We start from the raw sequence: 16,395 nt of genomic DNA on the forward strand, positions 1-16,395 counted from the left end.
AAGGGAAAATAATTAGGGCTTCTCTAGTCTGGTAATGGCTTAGATTTTATTCCAGAACACTTTTCATCAGAGTTTACACTCTGCATGTGGTTTAACAGTAATAAATATGCATTTGGGATAACTTTTTGTTAATATCCTGTGTTAGCTATCAAAAGACACAACATGAAGATGAACTCTTTTTTTTTTTTTTTTTTGTCCTCTCATTCTCACAGAAGCAACCATGGGGTGCATCAAAAGCAAAGAAGGTAAAGGTCCAGCCATGAAATACAGAACTGAAAATGCTCCAGAACCTGCCATTTCCCATGTCAGTCATTATGGATCAGACTCCAGCCAAGCAACACAGTCACCGTCAATAAAGGGATCAGCAGTTAATTTTAATAGTCATTCCATGACTCCTTTTGGAGGGCCTTCAGGAATGACACCCTTTGGAGGAGCATCATCTTCATTTTCAGCTGTGCCAAGTCCATATCCTAGTACTTTAACAGGTGAGTGCGACATAAAATGATGCTATCATTATTTGTTATTATAGCAGCTTGACAGTTGTAGTCAAAAAATACTATGACACATGGAAATAAATTGCAAATATAAAATAAATTGCCTTTTGCCAATTTCTGATTTTCAGTATGTTAATGCTAGATAATGATTCAGTCTAGGTAACTGGGGCTTGAGGGTTGGGTATTTAGGCTTTTTTTGGAGGGGGAGGCAATTAGGATGGCAGCACAGAGAAATTTGAGACTTATTAAAGACAATAATGGGAATTGATAAAATTGCGTTTGAAGTTCTAAGCTGTTGAAGGGACACATACGGGATAATGACTTTGGGCTTGGAGAGATGTACAAAATGAAAAACACTTTAGATTCCGGAAATTGATATTTTAAACTGGGTGTCAGGCTTGATTAGCTTTAAGTTATATTGATACAACATTGAATCTGATTATTTATATAGCTAAGCAGGATATGCAGTATATTCTGTCTACTATATAAACAGTATGTGTGAAACAAAAGAGCAGAACTCTCATTGTTGGTGGTCATATGAAAACCAAAATTGAAAACGTAAAAATAGAATTTGCAAGGCACAGAGAGCTTCTTGGCTGAGATACAGAAGATACAGCATTTTAAAGCAACATGCACATCTGATGTTATAAACCCACCTTTACATGAAAATCCTAAAACTTTATTACAAAAAATATTGATTTTGTGCACATGGTTAACTTCATAGTTTTGATGGATATTTTTGAGAGGAAGCTGTAATTTATTTTTTTTTGAGAGACAAGAAAGACTAATTAATTCTAGAAGCTTTGAACAGACTTCACAAAACAGAGTAAATAATTCCTTATTAGTCTATTTCTAGTTTTCCCACAAACCTCTAATGTTGGCACAATTACAGTGCTTAAATGTTTCCTTTGTACAGTGGCATTTAAAGTCTTTTAAACACAAGAAATTTGAGATCCATGAAAACCCACTGTGACCTTGACATTAAGGAATTCAGAAACCAAATATGAATTGTCAGGTAATGATGACCTCATATTCCTTTTCTTGGGAATTCATTAAAAACGAAATAATTAAAATGAGCATCTAGCCTGTCTCAAAAGTTATGAGTCAGCTCTGGATCCCCGTTTTCGATGAACATATGCAGAAATTAAATAGGGGCAGCATTTCTTTATATTTATTAGCTCTACCGAGGGAAGTTTATTGTATCTCATCTCCTCCAAGAATCTGGGCGTATTCCTTCTTACTAGATCTGGTTCTTAGTTCATGTAGGAATCTCCAGCAGTGTGTGTAGGCCCTTCCAGGCTTTACCAGACATCAGGGATATAAGCCCCCCCGCCAGGTACCACAAAGCCTTTGCTGCACAGACCTGAAGGGGTGTTCCCTTGCCTGTTCCTGTTCCTGCTGGTAGTTAAGCATGTTATATCTTGAACCAGACTCAACAAGAGAGATTTCTCATGAAGAGAGAGTCTAATATCTCATCAGTGTGAAATCGGTTATCAGCAGGCAGGCTGATTTGTGTGAACGCTCCCATTGTTTTGCAATTAGGTAAAATGATACTGCATATGAAATTATTCCTCCTTGTTTGTAAAACCAGCCTATCCACAAACAAACACACTTTTTAAATAAATAAAATTGTAGTAACAATTGTTTGGTACATTCAGTACTGATTTTCAATACTGAATGTACCACACACTGAAATTGGGTGTTTTTCTGAGTTGAATGAGATGACAACCTTCATCGGGCTGTAAGCTTTTTGTATTTGTGACGAATAAAACACTGGCAACATTCTGTTGCCCTTTGCTTCGCAAGAGAGGAGAATAGATGGGCTTGTCAAACAGGATGTAAGTGTCAGTAGTACTTACCCAGTTGATCAGTGATGTGTGACAAGAGGATGATATGGTTGTCATCATGGACTGTAGTGAGGCTGAAAAGAGTTGAGCCATCTTTTATTCCTCTAGAGCAGAAAAGGAGAAGAAATCTGAGTTAGTCACACTGCTCCTGTATTACACATTCTCAGTCATCAGATACTTTGAATTCATACAATATTACTGAAAATCAAAACAGAAAAATTGACTGCTGTTCTTACCTTCCATTAAGCTGTGTGAGTACTAGTGCTCTGTAATCCTTATGCTAAACAAGAAGGACAAGTCTTCTCTCCTAAACCAGTCACAGATTAGAGGATGGGAATACTGACCTAAAGAAAGGAGAACTTTTAAGGGAAGTCTTATGATAACAGATAGTTTAAACAGCTAAACTAAATCACCTCACAGTGATTCACAAAGAAAACAGCTACAAGAGACTTAAAATCATTTGACAGCATCTTTGTTTAAAACATTCTGTGCTGATGCTGCTCTTCTTAAGCATTTTATGAAATAAATAATGCTTGCAAGTAAGAATAAAAAGAGGTTTTAAGGTATCTGGAGTGTTTTGAGGATCATAGAGTCTCCCAGTTTCTTTATAGGCAGTTAAAAACTTTTGTGATGTTGTGGCTTGAGGGTATTGATTTTTTTTTCATCTGCTGAAGATGTCCCTGGGGATGGTTTATTTCCATAATGTTTGCTTTCTGTTTGTTTGAATGTGGTATGTATCCCTACAATTTTCTTGCTCCAGGTGAAGTTTATGTCATCAAAATAATGGAATAATACAGGCAAAAATTGGTAGAGCTGTGTTGATTTTTTTAACTTAAATTAGGAGCTGTTAACTTCTACGAAATATTTTAATTCATTCTCAGTTCATAAGTCACACTTTGAAAAAAACCCCTCAATTACTCTAACCTCCTGTGGGGATTTTGTTCTGTTTTTCCTAGAGGAACTGTAAATTCATTTCCAGCTGAGGCCTGCTGAGAGACTGTAATCACAGGAAGATTTCAAATCAAATGAAAATATTTAAGTGATTAGGAGCTCTTGCATCAGAAAGTCTACATTGCAAAAGAATATTAGATATAGACTATCCCTATTGCATTACGTATTCTTCCTTTTGATCACTAATTATATTAATTGTAAGATCTAAAATCAGATGCAACATATTTCTGTTGGTGGACTTCCATGTATGTCCTGGTGCATATTAGAGATGTAGCATTATACATTTAAAATTAAGTTATTGCTTGGACTATCGTTAGACTTCTAACATGTCCATTAGACTGTTGAATAGCATTTCTAGAGCTTAAAAAGTCTTTCTGAATTGTCCATTTGCAGTTTTCTATTTTAACTTTCTCCTAGTTACAGTAGCTTGTACTTCTCAAATAGCCTGTTCTCCTTTCCCTCTTCTTCTTTTAGCCTAGTTTTATAGATTAGTTCTTCGGACTGGAAAAGAAGTTTTCCTACCAGTAAGTGTAGGATTCTTCCTGCCATCCATCTCTCTCACATCTGTCCAGTTTGTGGGACGCATTCAACAACGTGCCCTATGCCAGAAGTGGGATGGGGAAGCAAATCCCATAGGGTTGGTGGAGTGCAGCTGTTCCTCCTGTGACCTGTCTTGGTCCTTTTTCTCTAGAGTAATGCACTGATGTATCATCCTCAGCAAGAGTCTGCTTCACTGGTGGGGAATTAAAAAAATTGTTAGTCCTAAAGCAATGTCTTTGTACCCAACAAGAATGTTTTTATTTCTGGTTCAGTTCCCTGAGAAGATTTTAATGTGTAACCTCAGAAAGTTGGGAGCACATCAGTTATATATAGCGAAGTTCAACAGGAAACTACTTCTGTAAAAATTATTGACTGATGGTTCACCATTGTGGTGTTGTGGAAATTGCATTTCTTAACAAGAAACAAGCTTAATAAAGAAACCAGGGGATTTTTTTATTTTTACTGCTGATATGTCATGCAGGTTTCAGTATATAAGTGCTATAATTATCAGTGTAGTTCCAGCAATGTATCTGGTGGCCTTTTTTGGTGTGGAAGCTTATTTTTAGGATGTCTGTTTATAGCCATTGCTCTGTCTTAAGCAATTAGCAGATTATTAATCCAGCTTCCAAAATGAGATACAACCCAGAGTTTTTTGCATTCAAATCCAATTGATGAGTTGTTTCACAGACAAGTCCTTAAATCAAGTGTTGTGACATTACTGCTATACCATAGGTTTATTTTTTTCTTTTTCCTAAGGTGGTGTTACTGTATTTGTGGCCTTATATGATTATGAAGCTAGAACTACAGATGACCTTTCATTTAAGAAAGGTGAACGGTTCCAAATAATAAATAACACGTAAGTGTTCTTATTCGTAGACTTCGGTGAAGAGTAGATTGATTTTGTTCTTCTTTTCCTGAATGCATGTGATATTAAACATGCATGGGGTTAAAATATTTATTTGGCTAAGACAATAACTTTTTGCACTAAGATCAAGGTTTGGGTGCAGATGTAGAACTGTAGCAACTGGCACAGCCCCCCAAGCTTGTTCTCGGGTGGTTGGGTGACTCCCTCCCACTCCCTGCCCCAGCAAGGCACAACCACCCCCTTCAGGGCAGAAAAGGTAGAGACATTCACTGTTCCATCCCAGACTCTGCACCTTGCAGATACCCTGGGTCAGGATTCCAGAGTTCATGGGAGGTGGGCACAGCTGGCACCGCCGCACAGCTGATTTCAGAGGCAACTGTCCTGCACCAGGGACATCTTGACGTGGAATTACATCCAGCTGACCTCCACAGTAAATCCATGTGCAGATAGTTTATGGGTAGTTTGTTGTTCAATTGCAGCAGCATTACTGCATTACAATCTGATTTCTAGAAGTCTAGTGAAGAGAAGGTAATTTGTCTGCTTTGGAGATTTCCTTACATGCAACTTTTTGGTGCAGTAATAGTTCTAATTCATACATGTACCAGTTTTCATTCGTCCAGTTCTCTTAATTTTATTAGCTGGCTTCTTGCTTCCTTTCCTGCTGTCAGCATACAGGCAGAATGACCTGGAGAGGCAGATGAAGACTAGAGAACTGAGAAGTTTATTTACACATCTCTGCCATAAAACATTCTGGGTTTACATTATTAAAAAAAAAAAAAAAAAAAAAAAAAAAAAAAAAAAAAAAAAAAAAAAATCACCTAACCAAAAAAAACCCAAATCTTTCAAATATGAAATTCTGCTAAGAGGCACTTATGTTGCTCAGAACACAAGAAGATGCATGTAAGTGCAGTGCAAAATGATTAAGATGCCTTTGTAATTAAAATGAGGTGCCAGGGAATTATGTATTGTTTATGTGTGGAAGAGGTAACTGTTGTTTTATTTCAGGGAAGGAGACTGGTGGGAAGCAAGATCAATTGCTACAGGAAAAACAGGCTACATCCCAAGCAATTATGTAGCTCCTGCAGACTCCATTCAAGCAGAAGAGTAAGACTTGCATCCTATCAATCCATTCTTATTATCCATTCTACACTTTGTACCCTGTGGTGATACTATTTCTTTAATTTAGTATATGTAACATTTTAGGATAAAGTAGGAGAATACTACTAATTAAAGAATAGCAATGCTGCTTGAATTATGTCAAAGGTATAATTATTAGTAAAGTGTGAGGTGGATACTCATGCAGATGTTTTATGCCTGTTTGCTATATTTGGGGCTAAAGGAAAAAGGATAAAATAGCTCAAGGGGGAATGCAGTACTGGTAAGAATTGGAGTACATGCCTTGCATAACACGTAAAGCAAAAATGGATGGGTTTTAGTTGAGCAGTTCACACAGCATCAACTCTAGGTTTTTGTCTTTATTTTTGCTTGCCAAACCCTGATTCAACATCAGCTATATCCTTGGTATCACCTAATCTTACATTCTAAAATAACATTTTTGTGCACAGCTATTGCTAATCTATTAATCTGTAATAACTTTTTGGTGACAAAATTGTTTGGTACGCTAAGGACGGCTATGAGTTTGGAAAATTATATTGCTTTGTGTGCCAGTACTTTCTACACATTTATTTGCAAACAAAGATCCCAGAGAGCTTACAGTACCATTTCAGGTTATGCTTGTTCCAAGGGATTGTATTTGTTGTACTAGAAATACAAAGTTCCACAGCTCTTGCTTCAATATACAGGCATGATACTGCCAATAAGCAGTTCCCTGATACATGATCTGTGCACTTCTCTGTTTGCTACTGCACTTCTGGGAAAAGTGCCTGATTTTCAAGATGTTTCCTGAATCTCAAGCTGAGATTTTAGCATGTTGCTGCTGCTGTCACTTGGCTCTTTGCTATTAAAAAGTGATTGCATCAAAGATGCACTGTCATTTTACACCCCTGAGTTTCAGCTGGTTTTAAAATTACTATCTTTTTCCTAATTTTTTTTTAGACATTGAGGTTGGGTTTTTTAAATTATGCAATAAAAGCATACTGTCATTACAACCGTGCTGGTGGTAAAATGGAAATTATAGCTTTTTGCAAAGAAACCCTGGCTCTTAAGGATTGGCAGAACAAAGTGGTGAGATTTGTTATAGGTCTGTGATGACTAGAGGTGAGAGTGAAGGGTGATGAATAAGGAGGGAAGCTTTTGAAAACTATTTTAGAAAACCAGTGCTAATTTTAATAAATATTACCACAGCATTTGGAATACAGTTCACTGGCTTTAGAGTTGGTTAGCCCTGTGCTTTGATCATGTTTACAGGTTTTATGTTCTGATTGCAGTTGGAGTTAGAAGTGCAAAAGCAATATAGAGCCTCAAGGTGCTAGGATTTTCTTTAAGCAGCCTTTTCTAAGCCCGAAGGATATATATTCCATTTGTATCAGAAACTGCTTGTTTCTTGATAAGATCCCTCTTATTCAAGTGTCTTTTGAATTACACTGTAATATAAATGTTTAATACCAATAAAAAGGACAATTAAACCCTTATATTATTTCATAGGTAATTAAATAAAATAGCACTTTACAATATAGTTTGTAAGTTGTTCTAGTAATCTGGGGAAGAGACATTTTCATGTGAAGTTATTAACTAGGGCTCAGTAATAACTGAGGTTACATCCGAATTGTCTCAAGCGTGCACACCTTCATATCCATTTCTAGTTTTGCACACCTGCTTAAACAGTCAAACTGCAAATACAACAAAATGTAAGAATAAGTTTCAAATTCCCAAGACATTGCACAGGCCATTCTGTTCACAGGCCAAAAAAGTGATCCTTCCTTATCTACATTTTTAGGCCAGAAAATATTTCACCCACAAAGACCATTGTTTTTCAGCAGTTTCTAGTACTATTTCCCATCACTCATGAAGCCAGATGTGCTTGATGCTAAGGCGGTGACAAATAGAGGTGTTTGAAATTTACACTTTGCATCACTTTGTGACTTCTAAAGCACGTAATCAAAATAAAATGTAGTTAGAAATAAGTGTTTTTCTAAAGTCTGGGTGTTCATATGAAGATGGACCTTAAAATTATCACTGGCTCAGGACAGTGCAGGCTGTTCATCAGGATGAGCACACTGTGGGAGCATAGAAGAAGAAATTCCTTTTGTGTAAGAACTTAAGGCAAGAAAAAACACAGGTCTTTTAAGATGTCAGCGTACTTTTTGGCATCAGAACGATTCAGCAAAATGGAGCATTACTAACAGAGAAGTAAATGATACCTATAATAGGCATGTTTCTAAATGATAATCATATACTGAAGTAATGAAGGACAGGAGGCAAAAGAAATTGAAACAGGAGAGTTTCCAACTGGATATAAGAAATCTTTTAATCCTGAGAACAACCAGGAAGGGGCATAGGTTGCCCTTCGAGGTTTTCAAGACTGAAGTGGACAACATCCTGAGCAACCAGGTCTGATTTCACTGCTGACCGTGCTTGCAGCAGGAGGCTGGGCCAGAGACCTCCCAAGAGCTCCTTCCAACCAGAATGAATCTGTGATCCAGTGATGTTTATACACACCCACTTTGCATTAAGTACTATTTTCTAACATAAAACCAGAACTTTTTAGAGAAGGTGGTTCCAGCTGTTGCAGTGTTTTGAGAGTTCTACCAAAGAGTGTTGTCTGATTCAGCCTGACCTATAAACTTAGCCAGAAGAGTGTGTTACTTTCAATGATGGTGTCCATTGTCAAACCAACAGAAAACCAAAGTATTCTCAGATGCAGTCCTCTTTACATGTATTTTGCAAACAGCAGAAATGAGAGTCATATAGAAATAGGGCATCCTAATCTTGTGATTATGTGGATGTCATTGCTTCTGTTGATCTGTATCTGCTTTGGGGTATTAGTGGTCAAGTCAAAGCTTTTACTTACAAGTTTCCTTTAAAATTTTCTAGGTGGTATTTTGGTAAGATGGGCAGGAAGGATGCAGAAAGGCTTCTTTTAAATCCTGGGAACCAGCGGGGTATCTTCTTAGTAAGAGAGAGTGAAACCACTAAAGGTATGTAAATGTCTCTGTGTATCATTTCTCTCTCCCACTCCCCTCTCCCCCCCACCCGCCAAAGTGGGCATAAATAACGGTTTTATGCTTATCATATGTCGCATATGCATGTGCACATGTGTGTGTATAATGACAGTGGTGGAGGTAGGTTACATATGTTTTTAAATTTTGGTGAAGAACCAGGTGTAACTTGTTTCCTAGGTGCTTATTCCCTCTCCATACGTGACTGGGATGAGGTCAGAGGTGATAATGTGAAACACTACAAAATCAGAAAACTTGACAATGGTGGATACTATATCACAACCAGAGCACAATTTGAATCTCTGCAGAAGCTGGTGAAGCACTACAGAGGTAGGCCCAATTTCCAATGTCCTGATGCTCCTTGTGCCTATTGTGAGGAACAAGGACTGCATATGTAGCTTATATTTTAAACCAAAACTATAAAATTATCTCTTTGGTTTCAACAAACAGCAAATGTACTAGTTCTTTTTATCAACATTAAGATGTTTCTTCCATTGCAGTCTTACCTCTGCTTAACTAGGAAGCTTATTTTTTCTGTTTTCCAGAACATGCCGATGGGCTGTGTCATAAGCTAACAACGGTGTGTCCCACTGTGAAACCACAAACACAGGGACTAGCAAAAGATGCCTGGGAGATTCCAAGAGAATCCTTGAGGCTGGAGGTTAAGTTGGGCCAAGGATGTTTCGGTGAAGTATGGATGGGTAAGAGCTTAATGTGACATCTTTCAGTTGTTCCTGTGAATGTTTTAATAGTATTTTAAGTAAATCAGTGTTGGGATCTGAAAAGGTAATATCATCATGAAATGAAGGAAAAAATATGATCAGGCATGTAACACTAAAATTAATATTCAATACAGTTTCCTTTATAATTATTCTGTTAGCTAAGAAAACAGAGGCAGAAAATCTGTTCAGTATTATAGTGGAGAATAAAACCTGATTTGTTCCTTTAGGAACATGGAATGGAACCACAAAAGTAGCAATCAAGACACTAAAACCTGGTACAATGATGCCAGAAGCTTTCCTGCAGGAGGCTCAGATCATGAAGAAATTACGACACGACAAACTTGTTCCGCTATACGCAGTTGTTTCTGAGGAACCAATCTACATCGTCACTGAATTCATGACAAAAGGTGTGTGACAGAATAGTTAGAGATGCTATGTTTAAAAGATTATTTAAGACCTCGGCAGTAAATTAAATGTTTAATTAATGTTAGGTTTAAGCTGACTGGAGTATAAGTGTTAATTTTGATTAAATTAAAATGAGCAACGCTTGACCTACTTGAAGCAGTTCTGATTTAGATCGTGGGTGGATGCATGATTTTTTCTGCACATCTGTGTCACCCTTGGTAATCTTCCAAGTACGAGATTGGGGGGTTTTTTCTCCTCATTTTTATTTCAATTGGATCATATAGCTGGGAATATCATTATATCATTATGCCTGTAGACAGGTTATGCTCACAACAGAGTACACTGGGTTTTTCTAGTGTTTCTTTTCCAGCAGTGTAATAGTAAATTTTAAAAAGGTTGAGGGTTTTTTTTCACAGACTCCCTCCTTTAGATCTCCTTGTTTTCAGTCTTTCATCCTTCTTCCCTTGCTCTATATCATTTCCCCCTCCCCCTGCTGCTGAAATACGGATTTAGAGATTTAGGCTGAATGTAGAAATAAACATCATAAGGATATTAGTGTTAAGAAGCAGCAGATTTTCAAGTCAATTATTCCATTTTTTATACAATGCAGACTTCTGTTCAACTCGCAGAGAAATTTTGCTATCCTCCTAAGATACAGAAGTGATGTTTAAGTCCAAGAGAGTGGCTAGTTGTGTTCAGTACTGTGCTATACATCAATGCTTTTGGTTTTTTCCTGTTCTGGTGGGGTTTTTAAAGGGCTATATATACATTTGAAAAGGTAGATGGGAATAGAAAATCTAAAAAGTTCCTTCTGCATTGTTGTTATTACTAAATAACACTAGACAGTATCTCTGTCAGGCCTAAAGCTGCCATGCAGAATCTGCTTTCAGTGTTCAAATATCAGGTTTCAAAAAGGCAATCAGGAAAACAAATACTTATAATTGTCTGGCTAAGGAAAAGCAAGGTTTAATACCAGAACTGGTTACCTTGCAAAAGCAAGATTAATGAATTGGAAAAATAGTTGCACATTTGTCTAAATTATGGATTCAAAATGCCATTGGAAGCTTCTGCTCACTGTTCTCACTTGACAAACTTCTCATATTTTACGAAAGACCCGTAAAATTTCTTTGTCGGTTCATACTTAAAAGCTAGTAGAACAATTTATTTTTATTTATAGTTATACTTTTACTAGGAAAAGAGGTGGGTAAGAACTGCATAGTACCCAATTTTTTTTTCAGTGTGGACAGGTTACTAGAAATCAGTGTGAAATCTTTGCTCCTCTTTGGTCCTCTGAGCTCATTAACCAAGATCAGAAAAAGTCTGTGAAAACACACACAGCAAACAGCAGCAGCAGTGTGGGTCTGGCCTGCTGTATTTGTACTTTCAATACAAAAATACAGCAAGTCACTAAAGTCACGCTGGAGGAATCTAATTCATGGTTACTGCTATGAATCCACTGCGGGATACACAATTGAGTGGTTTCTTTCCTGACCATTGCCACACTTGTAATTTTGTTGTTGTAATTTTGACTGTGACAAGACTGATTAGTTATCAGCCTTCACCAGTTTCTTAAAAAGAGGTTGTGTTCCTATATCTCATGGTATAATACCACCTGTAGAGAAAACTGTTGTGTCAGAGACAAATATATACTGCACAGGTAAAGATTGCTGTCTTAAGCTCAGATCCTTGGCACAGATTTCAGATACTGCTCATGTTGTAATGTTCTGGGTACAATTGCATTATATAAATGGGAGAAAATAATATACCGTAAAGAATGGAAGTTAGTTTTGTTTTCCTCTGTAAGGAAGAAAAAGCAACAAAATAAAAGCAACAATTTCAGGATAATTTTTCTGGTATATAGTTGGGACTGGCAAAAGAATTTAAGTAAGGGATAGAGGTTTTTTGTTCTGTGATTATAAATCTCACTGTGGAAGGAAGTCCAGCTAGGAAGAGTATTAATACCAGTAACACTGGAAAAATTCTAACGTATTTCTGTATAATCATCAAGCAGCAGCCTGTTTTATTAGTTAGCTGAATTATTGAAGTGGCTTGCAAAATACTTGGATAAAACTGCTCTAACTAGTTATCAGCACAGAGGTAACTTCAGACACAGACGTTGAGTTATGTATTCTGGTAAATGATGGATTTTCAGATACAGATTTCGTGAGGTGAATGTGTCAGTCATAATGTCTAGAAAATTAATCTCATTTATGTTTTCAGGTCAAGCTAATTTTTTGTTTTATTCCTTCTCCCTGCCCCCTCCTCCCCCCCCCCCATTCCCCCAAATGTGTCATCTTTTACAGGCAGCTTGCTAGACTTCCTTAAAGAAGGGGAAGGGAAATACTTAAAACTCCCACAGCTGGTCGACATGGCTGCTCAGGTACTTAGAAAACTGTATGTTTTGCTTAGAGAAGAGATATCAGCTAAACTAAATATTGAATGCTCTGGCTATTTTATGCTGCTCTGTCTTACACCTTCTGTTGTAGCTTTGTAGTTTGTCCAGAAAGAAACAGTCTGGTTCCCAATTTGCAGATACTGTACTGCCAGACACACTCTAATCAGTGCTGGCACAAACTCTTGCTAAGCTATATTTCCTATGCTTATAGAGTGGGAATGAAACTAAAATAAAGGGGTACAGCTTAATACTTGGGAGAAATGCATAACGTCATGAGAAATAACCTTTAATAACACTTTCTTTTTAAGATTGCTGATGGCATGGCTTACATTGAAAGGATGAACTACATCCACAGGGATCTCCGGGCAGCTAACATTCTTGTAGGAGACAATCTTGTGTGTAAAATAGCAGACTTTGGTTTAGCAAGGTTAATAGAGGACAATGAGTACACTGCAAGACAAGGTAAGGCCAATTTATTTACTGAATAAATAAGACCTGTTACATTCAAATGGCAGAGAACTATTACATTCAGCAGAACATGTCTGTATATTCTGTCTTCATTAATAAAGATTCTGCATTTAAATGGACTTTCACAGCTATGTTTAGGTGACCCCCTCACCTAAGTGCAATCCTAGTAAACTTTTTATTATTCAAAATTATCTGGCAGTTTATGTTCTCAAAAAGTGTTTTTAGTTGTTTTTGGTTGGTAAAACATGCTACAGTTTGAAGAGAGATGAGATTCCAGAGAGATTGCTCATCAGGTTCACTTTCTGAAACCTATTTAATTAAGAATCTCAGATGTCTTCACTGTTTCCAGAAATTGTAGCCAGTAGTTGCTGCCCTAGTTTGAGAAATGCGAAAATACTAAAGCGCCTCAAATTTTCTCAATAAAACTAAAAGGTAAAAATGTTTTGAGTTCAGTGTTCTTTTTTAAATATTTTGCAGTGTAAGCAAATTGCCCATTACCAAGATAAAAATCGAGTGTCTCTCTTTCCAATGTTTATAGGAGCTAAATTTCCAATTAAGTGGACTGCTCCAGAAGCAGCATTGTATGGTCGGTTTACAATCAAGTCGGATGTGTGGTCATTTGGAATTTTACTGACAGAGCTGGTAACAAAGGGGAGAGTGCCATATCCAGGTAAAGGGAAAAGCTTAATAGATTTTTCTTTCTTTTGTTGTACTGTATGCTTCTGAAGTTACCTTTTGTACTTTTTGCCTTCATTCAGAGTCCACAGTTGACAAGCAGACACAAAAACTAAGTCACGCCTCACTGGTTCCTTTGTTCACAAAGCTACTTTGTTTTATGGGCAGATTAACTATCACATATCTTTTGAAGTGCTTTAAGATAGTAGCATTTTTATGTGTGACTGATAGTTTGTTTCAGATTAGTGGGTATATCCTTATGTTTTCTTATCTGTCTGTTCATGGTATTTCTACTCTTGGCATTTTCCCAGGCTGCAGTGAGCATCAGTAGAATGAACCCGCTAAACCAGTTTTTGAAACTAAACATATTTCAATAGATATTTTGCTGTGACTGGAATTTGTAAGGCAGCTCTGTTAGGCTTATAAAGTGTCTTTTTCTCATTTTGATTTCAAATTAAGTGGTCTTTGAGTGGAACCTAAGACAAACAGAAGGTATTTGTGCTTAAGTCTCCTTTTTGAAAGGACAGGTTCAAAGCAGTGGGAAAGTGTTTAGAAAGCATACATATGGAAATAAATTTTGAATAATTATTGAAATAATTTTCAGGAAATGTATTTAATGCACAATGTAAAAAATTCATTAATTATAAAGTGAGTTCATTAAAGGTTCTGTTCTGGTAGATCCACATGTATTGCAGCTGGAGAGACACTTAAAAAGCTTTGGGAAACTGTTCTTTGCATAGTGTCATTCAGAGGTAAAATGCTTTCGTTTTAGGGATGGTGAATCGAGAAGTTCTGGAGCAAGTGGAACGTGGATATAGGATGCCTTGTCCACAAGGCTGCCCAGAGTCTCTCCATGAGTTAATGAAACTGTGTTGGAAGAAGGACCCTGATGAGAGACCAACATTTGAATATATACAGTCTTTCTTGGAGGACTACTTTACTGCTACAGAACCACAGTACCAGCCTGGAGACAATTTATAAGCCAACAGTCTATATATCATGCACAAATCTGCCAAATGTAAAAGACTTGCAAAGAATTCTTGAAGTCTCTAAGGAATTACAGGAAAGAAAATCTTCGCTACTTTGCATGCTCTTAATGGCAAACTGGAATTTCATAATGCAGTTGCACAAAACCACTTTTAAAGTGTTATACTCTAATTTACCAATGACAAGTTTTTATTTTTTCCTATTTCCCAACTTATTTTCAGGGTCCAAAGGAAGCTTAATGAAAATAAGGGGCAGAAAGATGAGTGTTGGTGTGAACAATAGCAGAAAAACCAATGTTTCAAATCCTTTATTTTCCCAACATTTGCTAATCATTCTACTAAAGAGGAAATTGTCTGGAATTAGTGACCTTGGGGTAAGGCATTTTTAAAGCAGAAGAACTTTGTGGGACCAAGCAATTCTATTCCAGTTCTGTAAAACTCCCTGTGTTTAAAATTACATGTGTGTGCCCTCCACCCCCTCAAAAAAGAGATGGTACAACTGTATTTGATATGTAGTCTTGATATTTAAGCTTCCTCTTGCATGGACTTAATTAGGGTAGGCAGGTTAAAAGAGAAATTGGAACAGTGAATGAGAAACTTGATCTAAATGGTAGGCCTCAATAGTGAAATTAGAGAGCATAATGCACTGTGGTAATACTTGTATTAATATAACTGGAAAGTAGCATGAGAGATTTTTCTTTTTTCTTTCTGCATAGCTAATTAAGAATAATGAAGGTAACTAGAAAATGAGGTAATATTTTATAAAATTGTGTTGATAAAGTATGATGATATTTGAACTTGAAGCTATGTAATACAATCAGGGGGGGAAAGCCTTTAATCTTCTAAGCTCTAATCCAACAGAGAGCTTTTGTATGGGAAGACTACCTGAACAAAGCTCACCAGGAAAGCAAGAATGAAGCTGGTAAATGACCACTCTAGTCCTTTTGGAGAGACACGTTTGGTACTGTTGTATGTGGCTTTTTTGTGTTAACAAGGGTGGGTGCCTCAAATGTTATCTGTCACTGGTTCAGGGATTTGATTGCACTTTTGCTTTTCTTGACTATTAAGACACACACACAGTTGCTCTTCCTACTTCTGCCCTTCCTACAGAATTATTTAACTAGAAATAAACAAAAGAAAATGTGAAAGTTTAAAAACTAAAGGGATAAAATATATTTAATATTGTCCAAATAATGAAATTTGCTGGCATTCAGCCCAGCTGACACTACATCTGGATTTACTTTCTTTGGCTACTGACATATCAAGCAATAACGTCATGTCTTTTACTCGACAATTTGCATGAGGTTCTTGAATTTCTGATCAAGCTTATGTACTTTAATTTTGAAACGCTAAACTCTTACTTAGCTACCAGGTTGGAATTCAGATTATCATTGTAAAGCTATCCAACAAATGAATTTCAGAAAAGCTGGTAATACAGTTCTGGTACTAAGCATTCTTCATGGGTTTACACTACATTGAATCCAACTACCAAACAGATCTGTGTAAGAACAGTGCCATCATTTTTCATTTTCCCTCATCATCACTCATCAACTGTACATCTGTGGTTATCAAATTTTAAAAGGGCTTTATGTAAGAAAAACAAAAATTAAAAAAAAAAAAAACACACACACAAAAAAAATCAGAAAACCCCAAAAATATGATGGAATTTTAATTTTTCTAAATATTTTAAAATTAATAACACAATCATATGAGTTTATGTATTACTACAGTCATAACAAGAAATGCCAAAAATGACACTGGCATTGTATGGATTTTTGATTACTGAATGGAACAGTTCATTGTAATAACACTTGTATAGTAAAGGAATAAAACACTAACTTAATGAACGTGTTCATTGTAAATGGTTGTGTATTATAAAACTTCTCCAAAAGAGTTTGTATGTTTATGAAAATTTATTTGTTTCACCTG

The 16,395-nt window shown here is 36.6% G+C and overlaps 1 protein-coding gene across 2 annotated transcripts in view; it reads left to right on the forward strand.

Moving 5' to 3' along the window:
• The window catches only part of YES1 (YES proto-oncogene 1, Src family tyrosine kinase), a 47,924-nt gene extending 31,816 nt beyond the window's left edge, over positions 1-16,108 (forward strand). For both annotated transcript variants that reach the window (XM_027881736.1, XM_027881737.1), the window contains exons 2-12: positions 213-485; positions 4,589-4,688; positions 5,703-5,801; positions 8,691-8,794; positions 8,996-9,145; positions 9,361-9,516; positions 9,765-9,944; positions 12,246-12,322; positions 12,646-12,799; positions 13,344-13,475; positions 14,253-16,108. In XM_027881736.1, coding sequence (XP_027737537.1) covers positions 221-485; positions 4,589-4,688; positions 5,703-5,801; positions 8,691-8,794; positions 8,996-9,145; positions 9,361-9,516; positions 9,765-9,944; positions 12,246-12,322; positions 12,646-12,799; positions 13,344-13,475; positions 14,253-14,461 — 1,626 coding nt within the window. In that variant the 5' untranslated portion in view covers positions 213-220 and the 3' untranslated portion in view covers positions 14,462-16,108. The remainder of the gene's footprint in view (positions 1-212; positions 486-4,588; positions 4,689-5,702; positions 5,802-8,690; positions 8,795-8,995; positions 9,146-9,360; positions 9,517-9,764; positions 9,945-12,245; positions 12,323-12,645; positions 12,800-13,343; positions 13,476-14,252) is intronic.
• Positions 16,109-16,395: the final 287 nt, after the last annotated feature.

Source organism: Empidonax traillii, unplaced genomic scaffold (genome assembly GCF_003031625.1).
Source record: "Empidonax traillii isolate 1590-97213 ecotype Southwest subspecies unplaced genomic scaffold, ASM303162v1 scaffold94:size1391941, whole genome shotgun sequence".
Classification (NCBI taxonomy): domain Eukaryota; kingdom Metazoa; phylum Chordata; class Aves; order Passeriformes; family Tyrannidae; genus Empidonax; species Empidonax traillii.